A 16,894-nucleotide genomic window follows, 5' to 3' on the forward strand; every position below is an offset into this window, starting at 1 on the left:
AAAGTAAGTTAGAAATGACATTGTTAAAGGGATAACTAAGTAAAATGTAGGGAAAATGATACTAAAAACATAGAAAATATTACTCCGATCAATTTCATAGTTTCTTTATATAGGGAGATAATTACAACGGAAATATCAATTACAATGATGACATTAAATGCTGATTGATCTGTAATCTTTGCTTATTGATGGTAATCACTAATTCCTTGATTCCCACTCTGTCAGTCACTTTGACGAAGGCACATAATGTGTTTTTCCTTTAACACTGCCCCTTGTGCCAAGTCAAAGACGAACTTAGATCATCTTAGAGATGTTTTGATGAATGTGTTCGTTTTCTTCTTTGTTCTCTTAGCCTCTATATATAGGCTAACAAACCATAGTGGTTGGCTTTAAACAAATCATGATGGGTTAGCTTTGAACACTTAAAACACTAATGGAATGTTAGGTTTAAGCACTTAAACACTAATAGAATGTTAGGTTTAAGCACTTAAACACTAATGGATTTGTTAGGTGAGAGCACTTTCTGCTCCTTTTTTGCTGCAGCTATATCTCCACCAAGAACTCAAAATGGGCCTTCGACTTCTTCATATCAAATGATCCAAAATGAGTGTAGATCATTGTGACAAATTTTCAGAGCTTTATTCCATGTGGTTGGGCCGGAAATGCTGCTGGACCTCTTACAGGTCCAGTTTTCCAGTTTTGCTTCTGTAGAAAATAGGACTGATTGTTTGAAGGCCTTTCACTAAAAACTAGCTCTGGAACTCTTCATAAGAAATGATCGTTGGGATTTCTAGATTTAATCTGGAAAGTTTTAGCTCATTTCGATTTCATTTGGTTAGTCTGCCGCCCCTCCTTCCTTGTTTAGCTCGGTTTCTCCTAGCCGAAGTAGGAAAATGTGCTAAAGTTGACTTTTCATGCTTCCATAGTAGGCTTTATTTAGCCTCTAAATATATACTTCGAGTTTGTCGACAAAATATAGCTTGAGCCACTGATATTGGCTCAATTTCTCCAAGACGTGGCTTGTCAGGCCAAAATGTTCATTTTGGGTCCAAACACCGCTTACAAGTAACACAAGCTCTCAAGTCTCGAATATGACTCGCATAGGAAAACACACAAGATGACTATAGAGAGGATACAAAACACTAACACGGTTTCATTTGTGCTCTTTTTTAATGATCGAAATTGCATAGGAAATGCTTTATTATTATTATTTTTTTAATAATAGGGTTTAGAACTCAATCAAGCTAGAAGGCTCATCCCCAGGTCCATATTATTATTTAGTAAATTTTATTGCAACGGAAGTGACGTAATATCTATACTCCATGGTATAGAAGCATTACAGGTGTCTTCATAGAGTACATCTTGTAGGATTGCAGGAGTCTCAAATGAGCTGCACTCTTCACGATATACGTGTTGAATTTTAATAAAATCAAAAGGCTTGCATATAGGCTTCGCAATCATCTAGGATCCCACGTACTAACCTCTGAATTACTCTCACATGCTTTATGTTTTCTAGCTACCTTGTTTTTTATTCTCATTAAGATAATCTCATTGTTATTGGCATGTGTGTTAATTTAATCAATATCTAATTGTATCTCCCTGATTTCAAACAAGATTCGATAGCAAATTGGATCATCAATATGTCATCCGAAAGAAATTGGATCATCAATATGTCATCCGAAAGAAATTGGATCATCAATATATGGTTTTGATAAGGCTGGAGAGAAAATTATTGAGAACAAATCTCTCAAAAGACCACGTGGAACTTGTCCGAAAACAAAAGGGAATTTTCCAGTGTGGGTTCCCTTTTGACAAAAAAAGAAAAGATAAACTGTTTCCATTTTAGTGCGGCTCCCTTCTGACAAAGTCACAATGGAATACTTTATGCAACATTTTGTAGTTGTCTATTGAGAGTGCATAATATTGTAGTTGAGGAAAACTTGGTCAGTAGTTGATGTCTTGATGATCAGTAAAGAGATCATCCGTTTTGTGATTAGGAGAACTATGATGATCAATCTCACTGGAAAAACTGGCAGCAAAAATACCATTTTGGCATAATAAAAAGAAAAAGGTCCGTTCTAGATTCAGACAAGTTGTTGTGACAAATCTGATAAAAAACTTGATCACACTAACAATCTCTTTTACTGGCACGGTGTCCCCTGAAATCAAATTGTTGGTGTTTGGCCAAAATTTAGATAGCAGCACGCTGCTAAATTCTGTGATGAATGCTTGCTGTTGCATGCAGTAAAATAACAATTTGTACTGCAAAGTGGAGAATTACGTCCTTACTCTTTCGCAGTTTGTTTGCACGTGACCGATGCAAAGCGTACTCGTCAAGTGGAAGCAAAGTCGTGCACACGGCGATCGTCAATTTGTCATCAATCCATCTCCCTTAACAAAACCTCACAAAAACGCCCGCAACCTCTGGTTTCGCCTCTACACTCCCACCGCCGCTACCACCAAGCTCCCCATCATCATCTTCTTCCACGGCGGCGGGTTCGCCTTCATGTCCGCCGCTTCAAAACCCTACGACGACTTCTGTCAACGCCTCGCTCGCGAGATCCCCGCCGTCGTCGTCTCCGTCAACTACGACGACGGTTTCGACGTCCTCAAAGCAGCTTGTTCGAGGGCGCGAATCTCGGGTAGTGTTTTCTGGCCGGGGACAGCTCCGGCGGGAACATAGCGCACCACGTGGCGATCAGAGCGAGCGGGCACGAGTTTAGGGATCTGAAAGTGGTCGGAATGTTGGCGATTCAGCCGTTTTTTGGCGGAGAAGAGCGGACGGAATCGGAGAAGAGACTGAAGAGTGTGCCGCTGGTGAACGTAGAGCGGACGGACTGGATGTGGAAGGCGTTTTTGCCTGACGGGTCGGATCGGGACCACCCGGTGGTCAATGTGTTCGGGCCGAACGCGGTGGATATTTCGGGGGTGGATTTTCCGGCGACGATTGTGGTTGTTGGGGGATTTGATTTTGATCCGTTGCAGGATTGGCAGAAGAGGTACTACGAGGGATTGAAGAAACGCGGGAAACAAGCGGAGCTGGTGGTGTTTCCGAACGCCATTCATACTTTCTATGCTTATCCCGAGTTGGATGACTCTTCTGTGTTTATTAACCGAGTCAGGGATTTTGTGCAATCGCAATTGGTTAATGCTATTATTGAAACAAGACATTAACAGAATCATCAATTATATTGTTTTTTTTATTTTCAATTTCGTGTCGATTTTTGTTCTGGATATATAAATGGCAGTGAAATAAAGAGACATTCAAAATCTAAATATTGCTGCTTCATCGAGCAAACGATCAATCACAAGCTCACACCGGCAGGGTAGACATGATTAACCAAATGAAAAATAAGTAGCACCAACTTGCATGTGTTCAAGACAAGAATTCAATTCATTTCACCGAAAAAAAAAAAAAAAAAAAGCATTAACCACTTTTCTGGTCACCCAGGTCCTGCCCCGTCAAGCTCAAGTCCTTTAAATCTTTTTGGATGAGGTTTTTCTTCCTCTTCCCGACTCGCACCAGTTGCAGAATTACTAGATGCTGCATCATTATCATAGTACTGTTGAAGGCCTGACTTGGTATTGCTCTGCTTCAATAATGTTTGCCAAAGCTCCTCCGCATCTTCCTCATATACCATACGGACCCCACACTTCTTCACTTGCACTATTTCCTCATCCATTTCTCTGGATGAATAACAAAGGCGGGTTTTAAATGAGAATTCAAGCTGATAGTAGATATCCTGCCACTCAGGACAGTGTGCATCATCACGGTGCACATAGTCTAAATAAATGTGATCCAACATAGGTTGACCCCACTCTCTCCCAAAAGCTAGACCACAGGACTCCCAACGTTCTCCATTGGCCGTCAACCAAACATCAATGGACCACTACTCCAAGGGCGGGACCGGTTTGAGTGGTCTAAAAACGGCACAGGAGGTGAATCCCATCCACTTGTTATTAAACCAACCAGGATGCAGCTCTACAGTTACCGAAGACCCTACACTTCGGTGATTGTACCACTCTGGAATTTCATTTCCAGGACCAACAAAGAAAAACCTAGTTTTTTGAGAATGTACGGAAGAACCACAACGTTTAAACTTCAGGTAGTGTGTTAGCAATGAAAGTGCACTTCTCTCACAGCTTTCATTCTCCACCATTTTGAAACAGTTAACACATCTTGCTTGTAGCACCGAATTGCATTGTCCTATTTGATTGGCCAATGTATCTAATGAAATGCAGTCGCTAGCGTTTACGCTAACATGAGATTGAAACCCTGGTAATGTCCGAAGCTTGCGGCACCAATCCAAGCGAAGATATTCAAGTCTAGAGAGTTGGCAAATGCTCTCGGGTAGTCTAACAAATTGATTTTTGCTCAAATTTAAATATCTCAATGAAGCTAAGCATCCAAAATCACTGGGGATTGCTTCTTCAGAAAGATTGCAATCACTTAGATCCAATTCGGTTAATGAATGCAAACCAGACAAACTAGCCAACGACAATCCTGCTTGAATGTGACTTCTTCTTCGCAATAACTGAAAGGGATTGAACCGAATGCAAACCAGACAAACTAGCCAACGACAATCCTGCTTGAATGTGACTTCTTCTTCGCAATAACTAAAAGGGATTGAAGATCCTGTTCCATGAATTAGGTGACTGTCCTTTACATCCAGCAAGAGATAATTTTTTGAGGTTTTTCAAAAGACCGGTAAAGGAGGGCAATTCTCTTATGCCACTTCCACTCACATCAAGCTTCTCCAAACAGGCAACAAGACACAACTCATCTGGTAATTTATCAAGCTTTGAGCAACCAGAAAGATTGAGATCTTTCAGAGATTTTAAGCCACCTACACTGTTTGGAAGACACACAAGATGTTTGCAATCTCTCAAGGACATAGAAACAAGTCTTTCAAGCATGCCAATAGGCCAAGGTAGTTCTCGACTTCTCGTACAGAAGTTCCACTCGCATCAAGCTTCTCCAAACAAGCAAGATGACCCAACTCATTTGGCAATTCATCAAGCTTTGAGCAACCAGAGAGATTGAGATCTCTGAGACATTTTAAGCCACCTACACTGCTCGGAAGACACACAGGAAGTTTACAATCTTCCATTTTCAGCAGAGAAAGTCTTCCAAGCATTCCAATAGAGGAAGGTAGTTCTCTTATGCCGGTGCCATTCACATGAAGCTCCTCCAACCTTTCTAAATGACCCACGTCATCCGGTAGTTTTTTAAGCTTTGAGCAACCAGAAAGATTAAGAACTTTGAGAGATTTTAAGCCACGTACACTGCTTGCAAAATGCACTAGATTCTTGAAATCTTCTAAGTTCAGCATCGTAAGTTTGTCAAGCACTTCAATTCCTGGGTCAACGTCATACAGTCTTGTACAACCTTCTAGAAACAGAAGCTCAAGATGTGGCATACCTTTAAAGTTTGGGGTGTTGATAAGATTCAATGAGTTGCTGAGTTTAAGGGTTTTCAAATTGTATAAAGGCTGTCAAGTAAAACAAAAGAAAATTAGCTTTTATATTTAAAATTTCTTCTGTAACTAGTGAAATATTATGTAAGTACTTGATACCACTATTTCCAACGGAAAATGTTCAATGCCACTACTGCACATGTTAAGTTCTAGTAGCTTTTCAGGGTTGAAATGTGATGAGAGAGATTTCGAGGGATACCCAGTCAATTTAAGAATCCGTATACTATTAGGAAGACATTCAAGCCCATTCGATAGGTTCACATTCTTAATGACAAGATATCTCAATCTATTCATCATTGAAAAGGATTTAGCATTCACATCCATCTTTACTCCAGCCTCAATTGAGTCCAGAACAATGCCTTCTATTGCTTCTGTTCCCTATGAAACATCACCAATAAAAAATATTAGGACTAAGAAATTGAGAATATTAGACTAACTTGCCATTAGCAAATAGTAACTAAAATTGTTCTTGTACTAAATCTCTTACAGTATTTTTGGTCAAGACTTGTTTGACATCTTCTGGAAGCCATAACTGGCTGCACATGCCTGGCTCATTAGTAGATTCCCGACGGACAATTTCCCGACCCATTTCTTGGAGCAAATCGTGCATCCGTAGTCTTCCATGTGAAACAGTCAAGAGAGATCTTTCGGTAAGAAATTTTATTCCAATAATTGCATAAACATCGCATCTGATCAGTATTTCTGTTACTCGATCTTTTTTCTTTCTGCAAAAAAAGCATGAAATGTCTAGGAAGATTGTCTTCTCTTCATCATCTAGACCATCGTAACTTGTTTTAAGTATGTCAAAAATTTCCAAGTTACACACTCTTCCTAGTTTTCTCAATGCACTGTTCCACTCACTGAGATCTCTTCCATACAAAAAAGAGCCCAATACTTCAAGAGCTAAAGGGAGACCTTTGGCATAATTTATGATAGATTTAGAAGAATCAAGAAAATCTTCTTCAGGGTAACCTTTTTTGAATGCTTTCCGGCTGAAAAGAATAAGAGAATCCTCATCATTAAATTCCTCAACCTTCAATCTTCTCTCTACTTCATGTTCGATCAACAAATGCTCATTTCTAGTTGTGATGAGAACTCTACTCCCTGAACCAAACCACTCTTTACTTCCTGCCAAATATTTCAAATGGCTTGAATGGTTCACATCATCAAGAATCAGAAGAACCTTTTTGTGACATAACAACCTCCTCATTATGGCGGCTCCTTCATGGAGGTCTAAAATGTCAGCCATTTTTGTCCAAATCCCAGAGAGAAGTTGCTTTTGTAGATTTAGGAGACCACTTCTTTGAACAGAGTCTCTAACATCAGTAAGAAGGAAGCTAACTTCAAATTCATGAGAGATTCTCTCATACACCGCTCTTACCATAGTTGTCTTACCAATCCCGCCCATTCCCCATATCCCAATGAAGCGGACATCATCTGACAAGACCCACCCCGAATTCCACCCTGGAATCCGAAGTGGCCCTGCGGGACCCACCTTTAAAGGAGATTTACCAAAAATTTCGACATAACCTCCCTTAAAAATGGATAACCCAAAATCCTGTGGAAAACCAAAATTCACTTCTAATAATCCAACCACAACTCCTGGAGCCACCCTGCTCCCATCATTCAACCAATCCCATCTCAAAGCTAATAACATCATACATAATCTCCAAAAGGTAAAAGTTACTACAATCACCAAAGTTAGGTCATAGACCTCAAATATAATTCATACAAGTCTGGGTCACATATCCCTTAGTAATCAGAGCATTCTATGAATATAAATGGACAAGGAGTGCAGTAGGTTAAACAGGTAACCTACAGAATGTGATGGCGGAAACAGGTGCGGTCACTATGGCTCACACTTGTACACCGAGCAGCAGTACTGAAATCTGGGCATTTGAAACCGAAGGGCCCAAGAAAAAGTATATAAAAACGTTAGCGTGAGTGGACAAAAATAAATAATTGAAAGGAAAAAGGAGTTTATACTTTTCCACATTTATATCAATAAAACTCCCGATGCATGCAATAATTAAGAAAACCACGAGAAGCTTCGCTTAAGAAAAACTCACTCTATCTTAAGTGCTCTTCCCGCAGGTAAAGAAACATACCACTCACCAATAAGGAGTAATGATGGCACATTTGCAAAACATGCGAATCTACTGGACATAAAAGAGTGCGTCGCACCAGGATCAATTAAGGTTAAAGCAGGTTGATGAAAGATAAAAAACGTACCAACGATAACTTTCGGTGAATCACGGCCCTCCTGCTGGGTCATGGCGTGTAGTCTAGCATGTGTCACAGGACGACCTCGCTGAGCCCTGCCCTGCTGAGAACTAGCTCGGCCTACCGAGCTGGTGCGGGCGCTGCTAGTAGAACCACCAGCAGAGGACTGACCAACAGTCTGAGTGGGGGTAGATCTAGCTCCTTGAGTCGCAAGGGGACAGTCCCTCCTGAAGTGATCCTGCTGACCACAAATAAACCATCCCGCTGTCTGGTACTGCCCAAACTGGGCTGGCTGGCTAGCCGAAGCCGCACTCGAACCACCATGATAACTCTTGGACCTCTCAAACTGTCGTCCACTAGACTGACCCCGAGAGAATCTCCTGTCACGTACCCTGAATCTAGTACGGGACCTCGAACTGGAACCACTGCTCTTTCCACTACCAACTGAAGAACCAGAACCAGATGTGGAAGTAGCCCTCTTAGATGGACCCTGGCTAGGGCCACCAGGATCTCTAGGGTGAAATCCAGCAGGTGAGTCCGACTCAATGTCCATGGCATAAGATACTGCCTCAGCAAAGCTCTGGTACGGTGTGCCTAACATCTTATCCTTAAACTTTCCTCCAAGTCCCAAGACAAATCTACGAATCTTACTTTGCTCAGTGCGAACCAAATCCGGCACATGATGGGCCAAGGAGAGAAACTCCTGCTCAAACTCCAACACTGACTGCTCATCTCTCTTCACCAAGCTCAAGAACTGGTCTTGCATCCGATTAAGGTGGGCATCACTAAAGTACCGTCCATAGAAATGGGTCTTGAACATATCCCATGTCATGGGGCCAGCATTTGCAGGGTCATTGGCAACATCAATCCACCAATGCCAGGCGGTATCCTCAAGAAACTGTACTGCCAAAGTCACTTTCCTATCCTCTGGAAGATCCATCTGGGAGAAAACTCTCTCCATCCTGTCAATCCACCGCTGAGCCCCTACAGGTGTGGCAGCAGAAGCAAAAGTCTGAGCCCCATGCCTCCTAGCACGCTCCACAGTATAGTCAGTACGTGACCCGGGGAGTGCTGCGGCAATCTGCCGAAAGAACTGTCCAAAAGTATCCGCAAACCCCTTAGGTATCGGCTCATCTTCCCCAACCGGAGTTCTCTCACGTGCTCGGCGATTTCGAGCCATAGTACCTGAAGAAAAGTATTTAAGAAGTTCAAGGATCAGTACAACAAGGTATCTACTTTACATGCATAATAACACACTAGTACCGAAGAGCACACGATGGGGATCCGCCGCGGTTAGGCCATCACTCGGGAGGTACTAGGCGTCATTAGGCATATAAAGTAGCAAGTAAGGAAGTCTACAGAATCTAGAAACCTAGTGCTCTATAGACTTCCTTACTTCCTTGCTACTTTATATGCCTAATGACGCCTAGTACCTCCCGAGTGATGGCCCGACCGCAGCGGATCCCGGTCGTGTGCTCTTCGGTACTAGTGTGTTATTATGCATGTAAAGTAGATACCTTGTTGTACTGATCCTTGAACTTCTTAAATACTTTTCTTCAGGTACTATGGCTCGAAATCGCCGAGCACGTGAGAGAACTCCGGTTGGGGAAGATGAGCCGATACCTAGGGGGTTTGCGGATACTTTTGGACAGTTCTTTCGGCAGATTGCTGCAGCACTCCCCGGGTCACGTACTGACTATACTGTGGAGCGTGCTAGGAGGCATGGGGCTCAGACTTTTGCTTCTGTCGCCTCACCTGTAGAGGCTCAGCGGTGGATTGACAAGATGGAGAGAGTTTTCTCCCAGATGGATCTTCCAGAGGATAGGAAAGTGACTTTGGCAGTACAGTTTCTTGAGGATACCGCCTGGCATTGGTGGATTGATGTTGCCAATGACCCTACAAATGCTGGCCCCATGACATGGGACATGTTCAAGACCCATTTCTATGGACGGTACTTTAGTGATGCCCACCTTATACCGCCTGGCATTGGTGGATTGATGTTGCTAATGACCCTGCAAATGCTGGCCCCATGACATGGGACATGTTCAAGACCCATTTCTATGGACGGTACTTTAGTGATGCCCACCTTAATCGGATGCAAGACCAGTTCTTGAGCTTGGTGAAGAGAGATGAGCAGTCAGTGTTGGAGTTTGAGCAGGAGTTTCTCTCCTTGGCCCATCATGTGCCGGATTTGGTTCGCACTGAGCAAAGTAAGATTCGTAGATTTATCTTGGGACTTGGAGGAAAGTTTAAGGATAAGATGTTAGGCACACCGTACCGGAGCTTTGCTGAGGCTGTATCTTATGCCATGGACATTGAGTCGGACTCACCTGCTGGATTTCACCTTAGGGATCCTGGTGGCCCTAGCCAGGGTCCATCTAAGAGGGCTACTTCCACAACTGGTTCTGGTTCTTCAGTTGGTAGTGGAAAGAGCAGTGGTTCCTGTTCGAGGTCCCGTACTAGATTCAGGGTACGTGACAGGAGATTCTCTCGGGGTCAGTCTAGTGGACGACAGTTTGAGAGGTCCAAGAGTTATCATGGTGGTTCGAGTGCGGCTTCGGCTAGCCAGCCAGCCCAGTTTGGGCATTACCAGACAGCAGGATGTTTTATTTGTGGTCAGCAGGATCACTTCAGGAGGGACTGTCCCCTTGCGACTCAGGGAGCTAGATCTACCCCCACTCAGACTGTTGGTCAGTCCTCAGCTGGTGGTTCTACTAGCAGCGCCCGCACCAGCTCGGTAGGCCGAGCTAGTTCTCAGCAGGGCAGGGCTCAGCGAGGTCGTCCTGTGACACATGCTAGACTACACGCCATGACCCAGCAGGAGGGCCGTGATTCACCGAAAGTTATCGTTGGTACGTTGTTTATCTTTCATCAACCTGCTTTAACCTTAATTGATCCTGGTGCGACGCACTCTTTTATGTCCAGTAGATTCGCATGTTTTGCAAATGTGCCATCATTACTCCTTATTGGTGAGTGGTATGTTTCTTTACCTGCGGGAAGAGCACTTAAGATAGAGTGAGTTTTTCTTAAGCGAAGCTTCTCGTGGTTTTCTTAATTATTGCATGCATCGGGAGTTTTATTGATATAAATGTGGAAAAGTATAAACTCCTTTTTCCTTTCAATTATTTATTTTTGTCCACTCACGCTAACGTTTTTATATACTTTTCCTTGGGCCCTTCGGTTTCAAATGCCCAGATTTCAGTACTGCTGCTCGGTGTACAAGTGTGAGCCATAGTGACCGCACCTGCTTCCGCCATCACATTCTATAGGTTACATGTTTAACCTACTGCACTCCTTGTCCATTTATATTCCTAGAATGCTCTGATTACTAAGGGATATGTGACCCAGACTTGTATGAATTATATTTGAGGTCTATGACCTAACTTTGGTGATTTGGGGATTATGTATGATGTTATTAGCTTTGAGATGGGATTGGTTGAATTATGGGAGCAGGGTGGCTCCAGGAGTTGTGGTTGGATTATTAGAAGTGAATTTTGGTTTTCCACAGGATTTTGGGTTATCCATTTTTAAAGGAGGTTATGCCAAAATTTTTGGTAAATCTCCTTTAAAAGTGGGTCCCGCAGGGCCACTTCGGATTCCATAGTGGAATTCGGGGTGGGTCTTGTCATCATCCACCCGTACGTCTAAAAGCAAATTAACTGGATGCAATCTTGAGTAAATTCCAACTAGATTTTCTGCATAACTGTATGATGTAGGTTGCAATCTTTTACATATATCTTCAACAATATCTCTAATGAGCTTTGATTCATACCTACAACACATAATAGGCTAAACTTATCAGGTTATTGTTATGAAGATTAATTTAGTTTATGAAAATGTCTCTGCATTGGACTTAATTTCTTATATATTCTTGTAATGACATTTAAAAAGCCTCATAAGCTCAATTGGTTATCTGCCTATATTATTTGTGAATAACATAATGAAGAGTAGAAAAATTAATTATTTGTAAATTAAGGAAATGGAAAGAGACAAAAAGAGAAGAGTATATGTATACCATTCCTTTGAATTCCACCCAGAGAAACTTGCCACTTCTGTTAGAGCATATCTCCACCTTTGCACTTTCTCTTCGTCATTCCTAAACCTTTCTTCATGATTAGCAAAGGCTTCTCTATAACTCTCTGTTTGCTTTCGTACATCAGAGGGATCAACATCATAGAAAATTGGCAGCACAGTTCCTCTTGCTTTCATGCATTCAAGAATTTTCACAAGTTCCTCCAAGCACCATGTCAACGATGCATAATTTTGTGAGAGAACAATGAGAGCAAATCTTGATTCTTTAATTGCAGCAAAAAGTGCTAGAGTAATAGCTTCCCCTTTTTCAAGTTCAGGATAATCCCTGAAAGTTGTGATTCCTTTATCATCCAATGCAGTGTATAGATGGTCTGTAAAACCCTTTCGAGTATCCTCACCTCTAAAACTCAAAAAGACGTCATATTTCCACCGAGGAGGTGAAGAGCTCTCTGTGCTCATTTCCAATTGAACCTACTGTCCTGTTGCATAGAAAACAGAAATAATGATGGATTTCTCTGTAAATCCACTATATATGAACATTCTAATAAACAACAAATCATCAGCAGAGCTGCAGAAATACTAGGGAAAAAAAATAAACGCCAAATATTATACTGAAACGAATGGATTAGTAGATATATAGCAAAATAACGTAAATAAGGAGAAATTAATGGAGCTTTAACCTGAGTTTGGGGTCAATTTGAAGTTGCGGTTCAGAGTTCAAATATGGGAATCACGTAGCAGCAGTACTTGAACAGAAAATATAAAAAGATCGAGAAGCAAGCAAGGGAGTGACTGAGATCGACAAGTGTAGATTAGAGAGAGACTAGCGGAAAGAAATGGGTGAGGATAGATCTAGTCATCTAGATCGTGAAAGACTTTAGCAGGAGGAGACTCCGGTCTTCAGACTTCACCAGTCAGTCACAATGCGATCCAAGTCAGCTGGGGCCCACCGCATTTGTTTTGTTGTTGCCAGCAGGCTCGAACCCTCTAATAACAAAATGGAAAGAGAAAATAAGTGCGGATTCCCTTTCATGTTCTTCGCTCTTCATGTTCTTTCCAAGAGCCATTACTGTTGAGAATGTGAAATCGTTGCACGCAATAGAAAAGTAAAACCTTGCAAAAGAGTTTGGGTTTTTCCGTTTATTGCCCATTGATTTATGCTCATAATATATCATCAAAATAAAGCGGGTTAGTCCGCAGGCGAATGGGCAGCCATGGCAGCGGTAACGGGAGTGCGAAGGCCAACCAGATAAACCAGATAAACTGCTACTATCTTTAAAACTTAAAAGCTGAACTGAGAACTAGCCTGAGCAGCCAGTTTGGAGTAAGGGTGATTCCAAACTGGATGAACTGGGAAAGGTTCAGCAGATTTTCTCCATTCTCTAATATTTTTCTTCTGTCATAACTAATGATCATCCTTCAATTAATTTTTATTTTTATTCTATCACTTGCATATACATTTATTTGTTATCCTTGCCTCCGGATTCATCATCCTTCTGCTCCAATCCTGCTCTTATTATTCACACATTTTCTCCTCAAACCTCATTTAGAAACAAAAATAACAACATTACCAGACAAAACATAAGCTACAATATTTTCCTCTCTCAATACTTCAGTAGACAACTACAAAATGTTGCATAAAGTATTCCATGGTACCCTCCATTCTCTTCATTTTCCCAATCCCACCAGTTGAGAAATCAAGTTCAACAAAAGATATTAAGCCCTCTCTATACACATCTATGGGATGTATCAAAAGCACATGCACCATGACCTTGTTAATTATTACCTGAAAGAAAAAAAGAACTTGAGCGCAATTTCTTGTGTTAGATTCATAACTTATCCTAAAACAATAAAAGTAAGAACCAAAACTATGATGAAATGATAGACTGAAGTCACTGAACCGCAAATCCCATAGATAAAAGTACTTGAGCGCAATTTCTTGTGTTAGATTCATAGTTTCTCCTAAAACAATAAAAGTAAGAACCAAAACTATGATGAAATGATAGACGGAAGTCACTGAACCACAAATCCCATGGATAACTACGCAAGAGTGTATCAGGTATTTTTGCCAGTCCACAGATGCCAGCAATACAATAAAGACAAGGGGAGAGAGAGGTTCCAATAATTTTTATTTTTTGGACAATGCAAATCCAATAATTTTAAGGGAGCCACTAATAACATTTCTGTTTCGTACTACAGAAAAAAAAGATGAGTGAAAAAGGGGTGGGGGAGAGGATGAGAGTAAATAAAATTAAAAACAAAAAACCATTTGAACTTTGTTCTTATTTTTAACTTTGTTCTTATTTCAAAAAAAGTCGTGGCTCCCTTTTTCTTCCTCTTCAAAAATCATAAACATAAACCAAACAGGTTCTTAGAATTGATAAGCAACAATTTCTCCACATGCTACAGAACAATTTTCCCAGCTTGCCTCTCATTCATTACCATCAAGAAGATATACTAACCTTTCTCAACCTCTCATCTCCTGGTTTTGTCAAGAACCTCAATGTATCTCTTTGGGATCCCATATTGTGTCAATCAAGTGTTTTGCTAGATTCTCAATCACTCCACCTTGAACCAGAACCTCCAGCCCCTTCTCACCTAAAGGAAAAACATAAGTGTATCATCAGTAACTCTCAGAAGGAATCCTCATAATGTGACGATAAATATTATCCCCAGACAATCAAATCGACTAAAGTTCGCATATGGAGTATGGGTAAAATGTTGTTATATGTGTATATATGTAAACCATAATTCAATATTAAAAAATAAGTAAATAAAATAAACGAAAAATATACAAATAATCACTTCCATGTCTCATTAAAAAATTAATAAATAAAGGCAGAATCTACACTAAAACTTTCACAAATGTTAACCGGTCTAATAAAATAGTACAGTCCACATAATGAGTCAAGAGAGAAGATACTCTCCAATAAATACTAATTCAGTGTGCACATTTGTGCCACACACCTTGTAGTTCTGCCACAGTTGCACTACAAGCGAACTTCTTTTGTAGCTCTGATGCCAAAGCTTCTGGATCCACTAAAAATGTTTCCAGTCCTGATAACTTGGTCATTTTCTTATTATCTTGCCGCCTTTCTGTCATTATCTGGACTGTTTTCAAACCACCTTTACGAACAACTGAGTCATTTCCCCTTGTCACAATGTGATGGGCTTGCATCCGGTTCACAAACGCTGCTCCTAAGTCTCTTTTATGAATTTCTGCAGGGTACGTTGAACCTTTCTTTATGGCCGGTTCACAAACGCTTCCACTCCCTTCTTGAACATCTCTCCTTAGTCCTCAAGTTCATCGAAGACAGTCAAAGCAGCTTGTTCGAGGGCGCGAATCTCGGGCAGTGTTTTCTGGCCGGGGACAGCGCCGGCGGGAACATAGCGCACCACGTGGCGATCAGAGCGAGCGGGCACGAGTTTCGGGAGCTGAAGGTGGTCGGAATGTTGGCGATTCAGCCGTTTTTCGGTGGAGAGGAGCGGACGGAATCGAAGACGAGATTGAAGAGGGTGCCGCTGGTGAACATAGAGCGGACGGACTGAATGTGGAAGGCGTTTTTGCCGGAGGGGTCGGATCGGGACCACCCGGTGGTCAATGTCTTCGGGCCGAACGCGGTGGATATTTCGGGGGTTGATTTTCCGGCGACGATTGTGTTTGTTGGGGGATTTGATCCGTTGCAGGATTGGCAGAAGAGGTACTACGAGGGATTGAAGAAACGCGGGAAACAAGCGGAGCTGGTGGTGTTTCCAAATGCCATTCATACTTTCTATGCTTATCCCGAGTTGGAAGACTCTTCTGTGTTTATTAGCAGAGTCAGGGATTTCGTACAAAACGCAATGTTAATTTTACTGAAACAAGACAATAACTATTGTTTTCCGATTTTCAATACTGTACCAATTTGTTTGCCAGGATATATGAATGGTAATAATATATAAGTACATTTTTGAATGTTTTTTTAGCTGTGGCCACCAACTAGTTTTTTTCTCACAAGGTTACAAGATTAAAAAATATGTTATATTTTGGATACAAAATCAACAGTCATTCTCTCTCTCTTCTCCAGCGTGTCTCCGATCGACTTCCGAAGAACTCCGGTCAACTTTTGATCAACTCCGGTAAGCACAAAACTTAATTAGTCCAATATAGGTCAACCGTTGTCATTTGCATTCCTTCATGGTTGACAGATGGCGTGACAACTGCGAAATGTGGTTATTTTTTCACGTCACGTTTGTAAATATTTCATCGATGGATGTGCGTAGACATAAGATAAAAATTTCAATTTTAATTACAAAGTCGTTGACCTATACCAATTTGCCTCTTACAGTTGTATGACTTATACATTGCATTTAAATTGTTGAGGTTCATTCTAAAGCAACGATGAAGTGGAAAATGAATTTGGAGAAACCAACTGCTCGATGGAGAGATTATAATGTTTTATGGTGGTTATAAAAAATCCAACTAGTTTGGTTCTCGTTTCGAATTCGATCAATTACGTCAAACTTGGTTACTTTTATAAACTTGTATTTATATATCATAAACTTCAAAGAGCAATCTCTATCAATTCAAAGAAAATGGAAAAACCGACCATTGGATGAGATTATTAATAATTTATGAGTGTGGTAAAAAAATTTAGTCAATTTCACCATATTTTTGAATTCGATCGAATTGGTCAACCGTCATCACTTGCATTCCTTCTTGGTTGACCGATGGCGTGATGTCCGCGGATACAAGTCTTCGGATACAATAATAACACGCACTACATGACGAGTATGTGAAATTTTTCTTTGATTATTTTGGACACCCGAGCTATTTTTAACAATTTATGGAAGTGTAAAGTAAATAGAATTAAGCTAATTAAATTAATTTACAAGCTTTTCCTGGCCGGGCTTGGCAGGCTTTTATGGGCAGGGTCTGGCGGGCTTTTGATGGGTCGGGCTGGGTTTTAAACCCCTAAGCCAAGCCCCGTCATCTACCCATCGAGGTGGGCTTGTATGAGGGACGGACCAGGCTTTGAGCCCGCAGGTCTTGCTAGTCTCCATTGGCTCACTTGATCCGCTAGCCAAATGATGAGGCCTAGTTCGAGTCATCTTTTAAACAATAAAAAATAAAATAAAAGAAGCTTGAGTTGTTTAAATCCTCTTGAATGAGGTTCTTCTTC

At 41.3% G+C, this 16,894-nt stretch overlaps 2 protein-coding genes and 1 pseudogene across 2 annotated transcripts; 2 read left to right on the forward strand and 1 right to left on the reverse strand.

Moving 5' to 3' along the window:
• The first annotated feature begins 2,742 nt into the window (after positions 1–2,742).
• On the forward strand, positions 2,743–3,174 carry LOC112170669 (probable carboxylesterase 18). The gene has a single exon (XM_024307999.1). It carries the CDS (start codon positions 2,743–2,745, stop codon positions 3,172–3,174), a length of 432 nt encoding a protein of 143 aa, XP_024163767.1.
• A 1,712-nt stretch (positions 3,175–4,886) lies between these two features.
• Positions 4,887–14,841, reverse strand: LOC112170670 (TMV resistance protein N). Its single transcript, XM_024308000.2, has 8 exons — positions 14,700–14,841; positions 14,195–14,330; positions 12,413–12,719; positions 11,716–12,211; positions 11,333–11,472; positions 5,965–6,914; positions 5,577–5,855; positions 4,887–5,492 (listed from the first exon to the last, which is right to left on the reverse strand). Exons 4-8 carry the CDS (start codon positions 12,189–12,191, stop codon positions 4,887–4,889), a joined length of 2,451 nt encoding a protein of 816 aa, XP_024163768.2. The 5' UTR covers positions 12,192–12,211; positions 12,413–12,719; positions 14,195–14,330; positions 14,700–14,841.
• Positions 14,701–15,689, forward strand: LOC112170672 (annotated as a pseudogene).
• Positions 15,690–16,894: the final 1,205 nt, after the last annotated feature.

The sequence above is a fragment of the Rosa chinensis genome, chromosome 6, assembly GCF_002994745.2.
Source record: "Rosa chinensis cultivar Old Blush chromosome 6, RchiOBHm-V2, whole genome shotgun sequence".
Classification (NCBI taxonomy): domain Eukaryota; kingdom Viridiplantae; phylum Streptophyta; class Magnoliopsida; order Rosales; family Rosaceae; genus Rosa; species Rosa chinensis.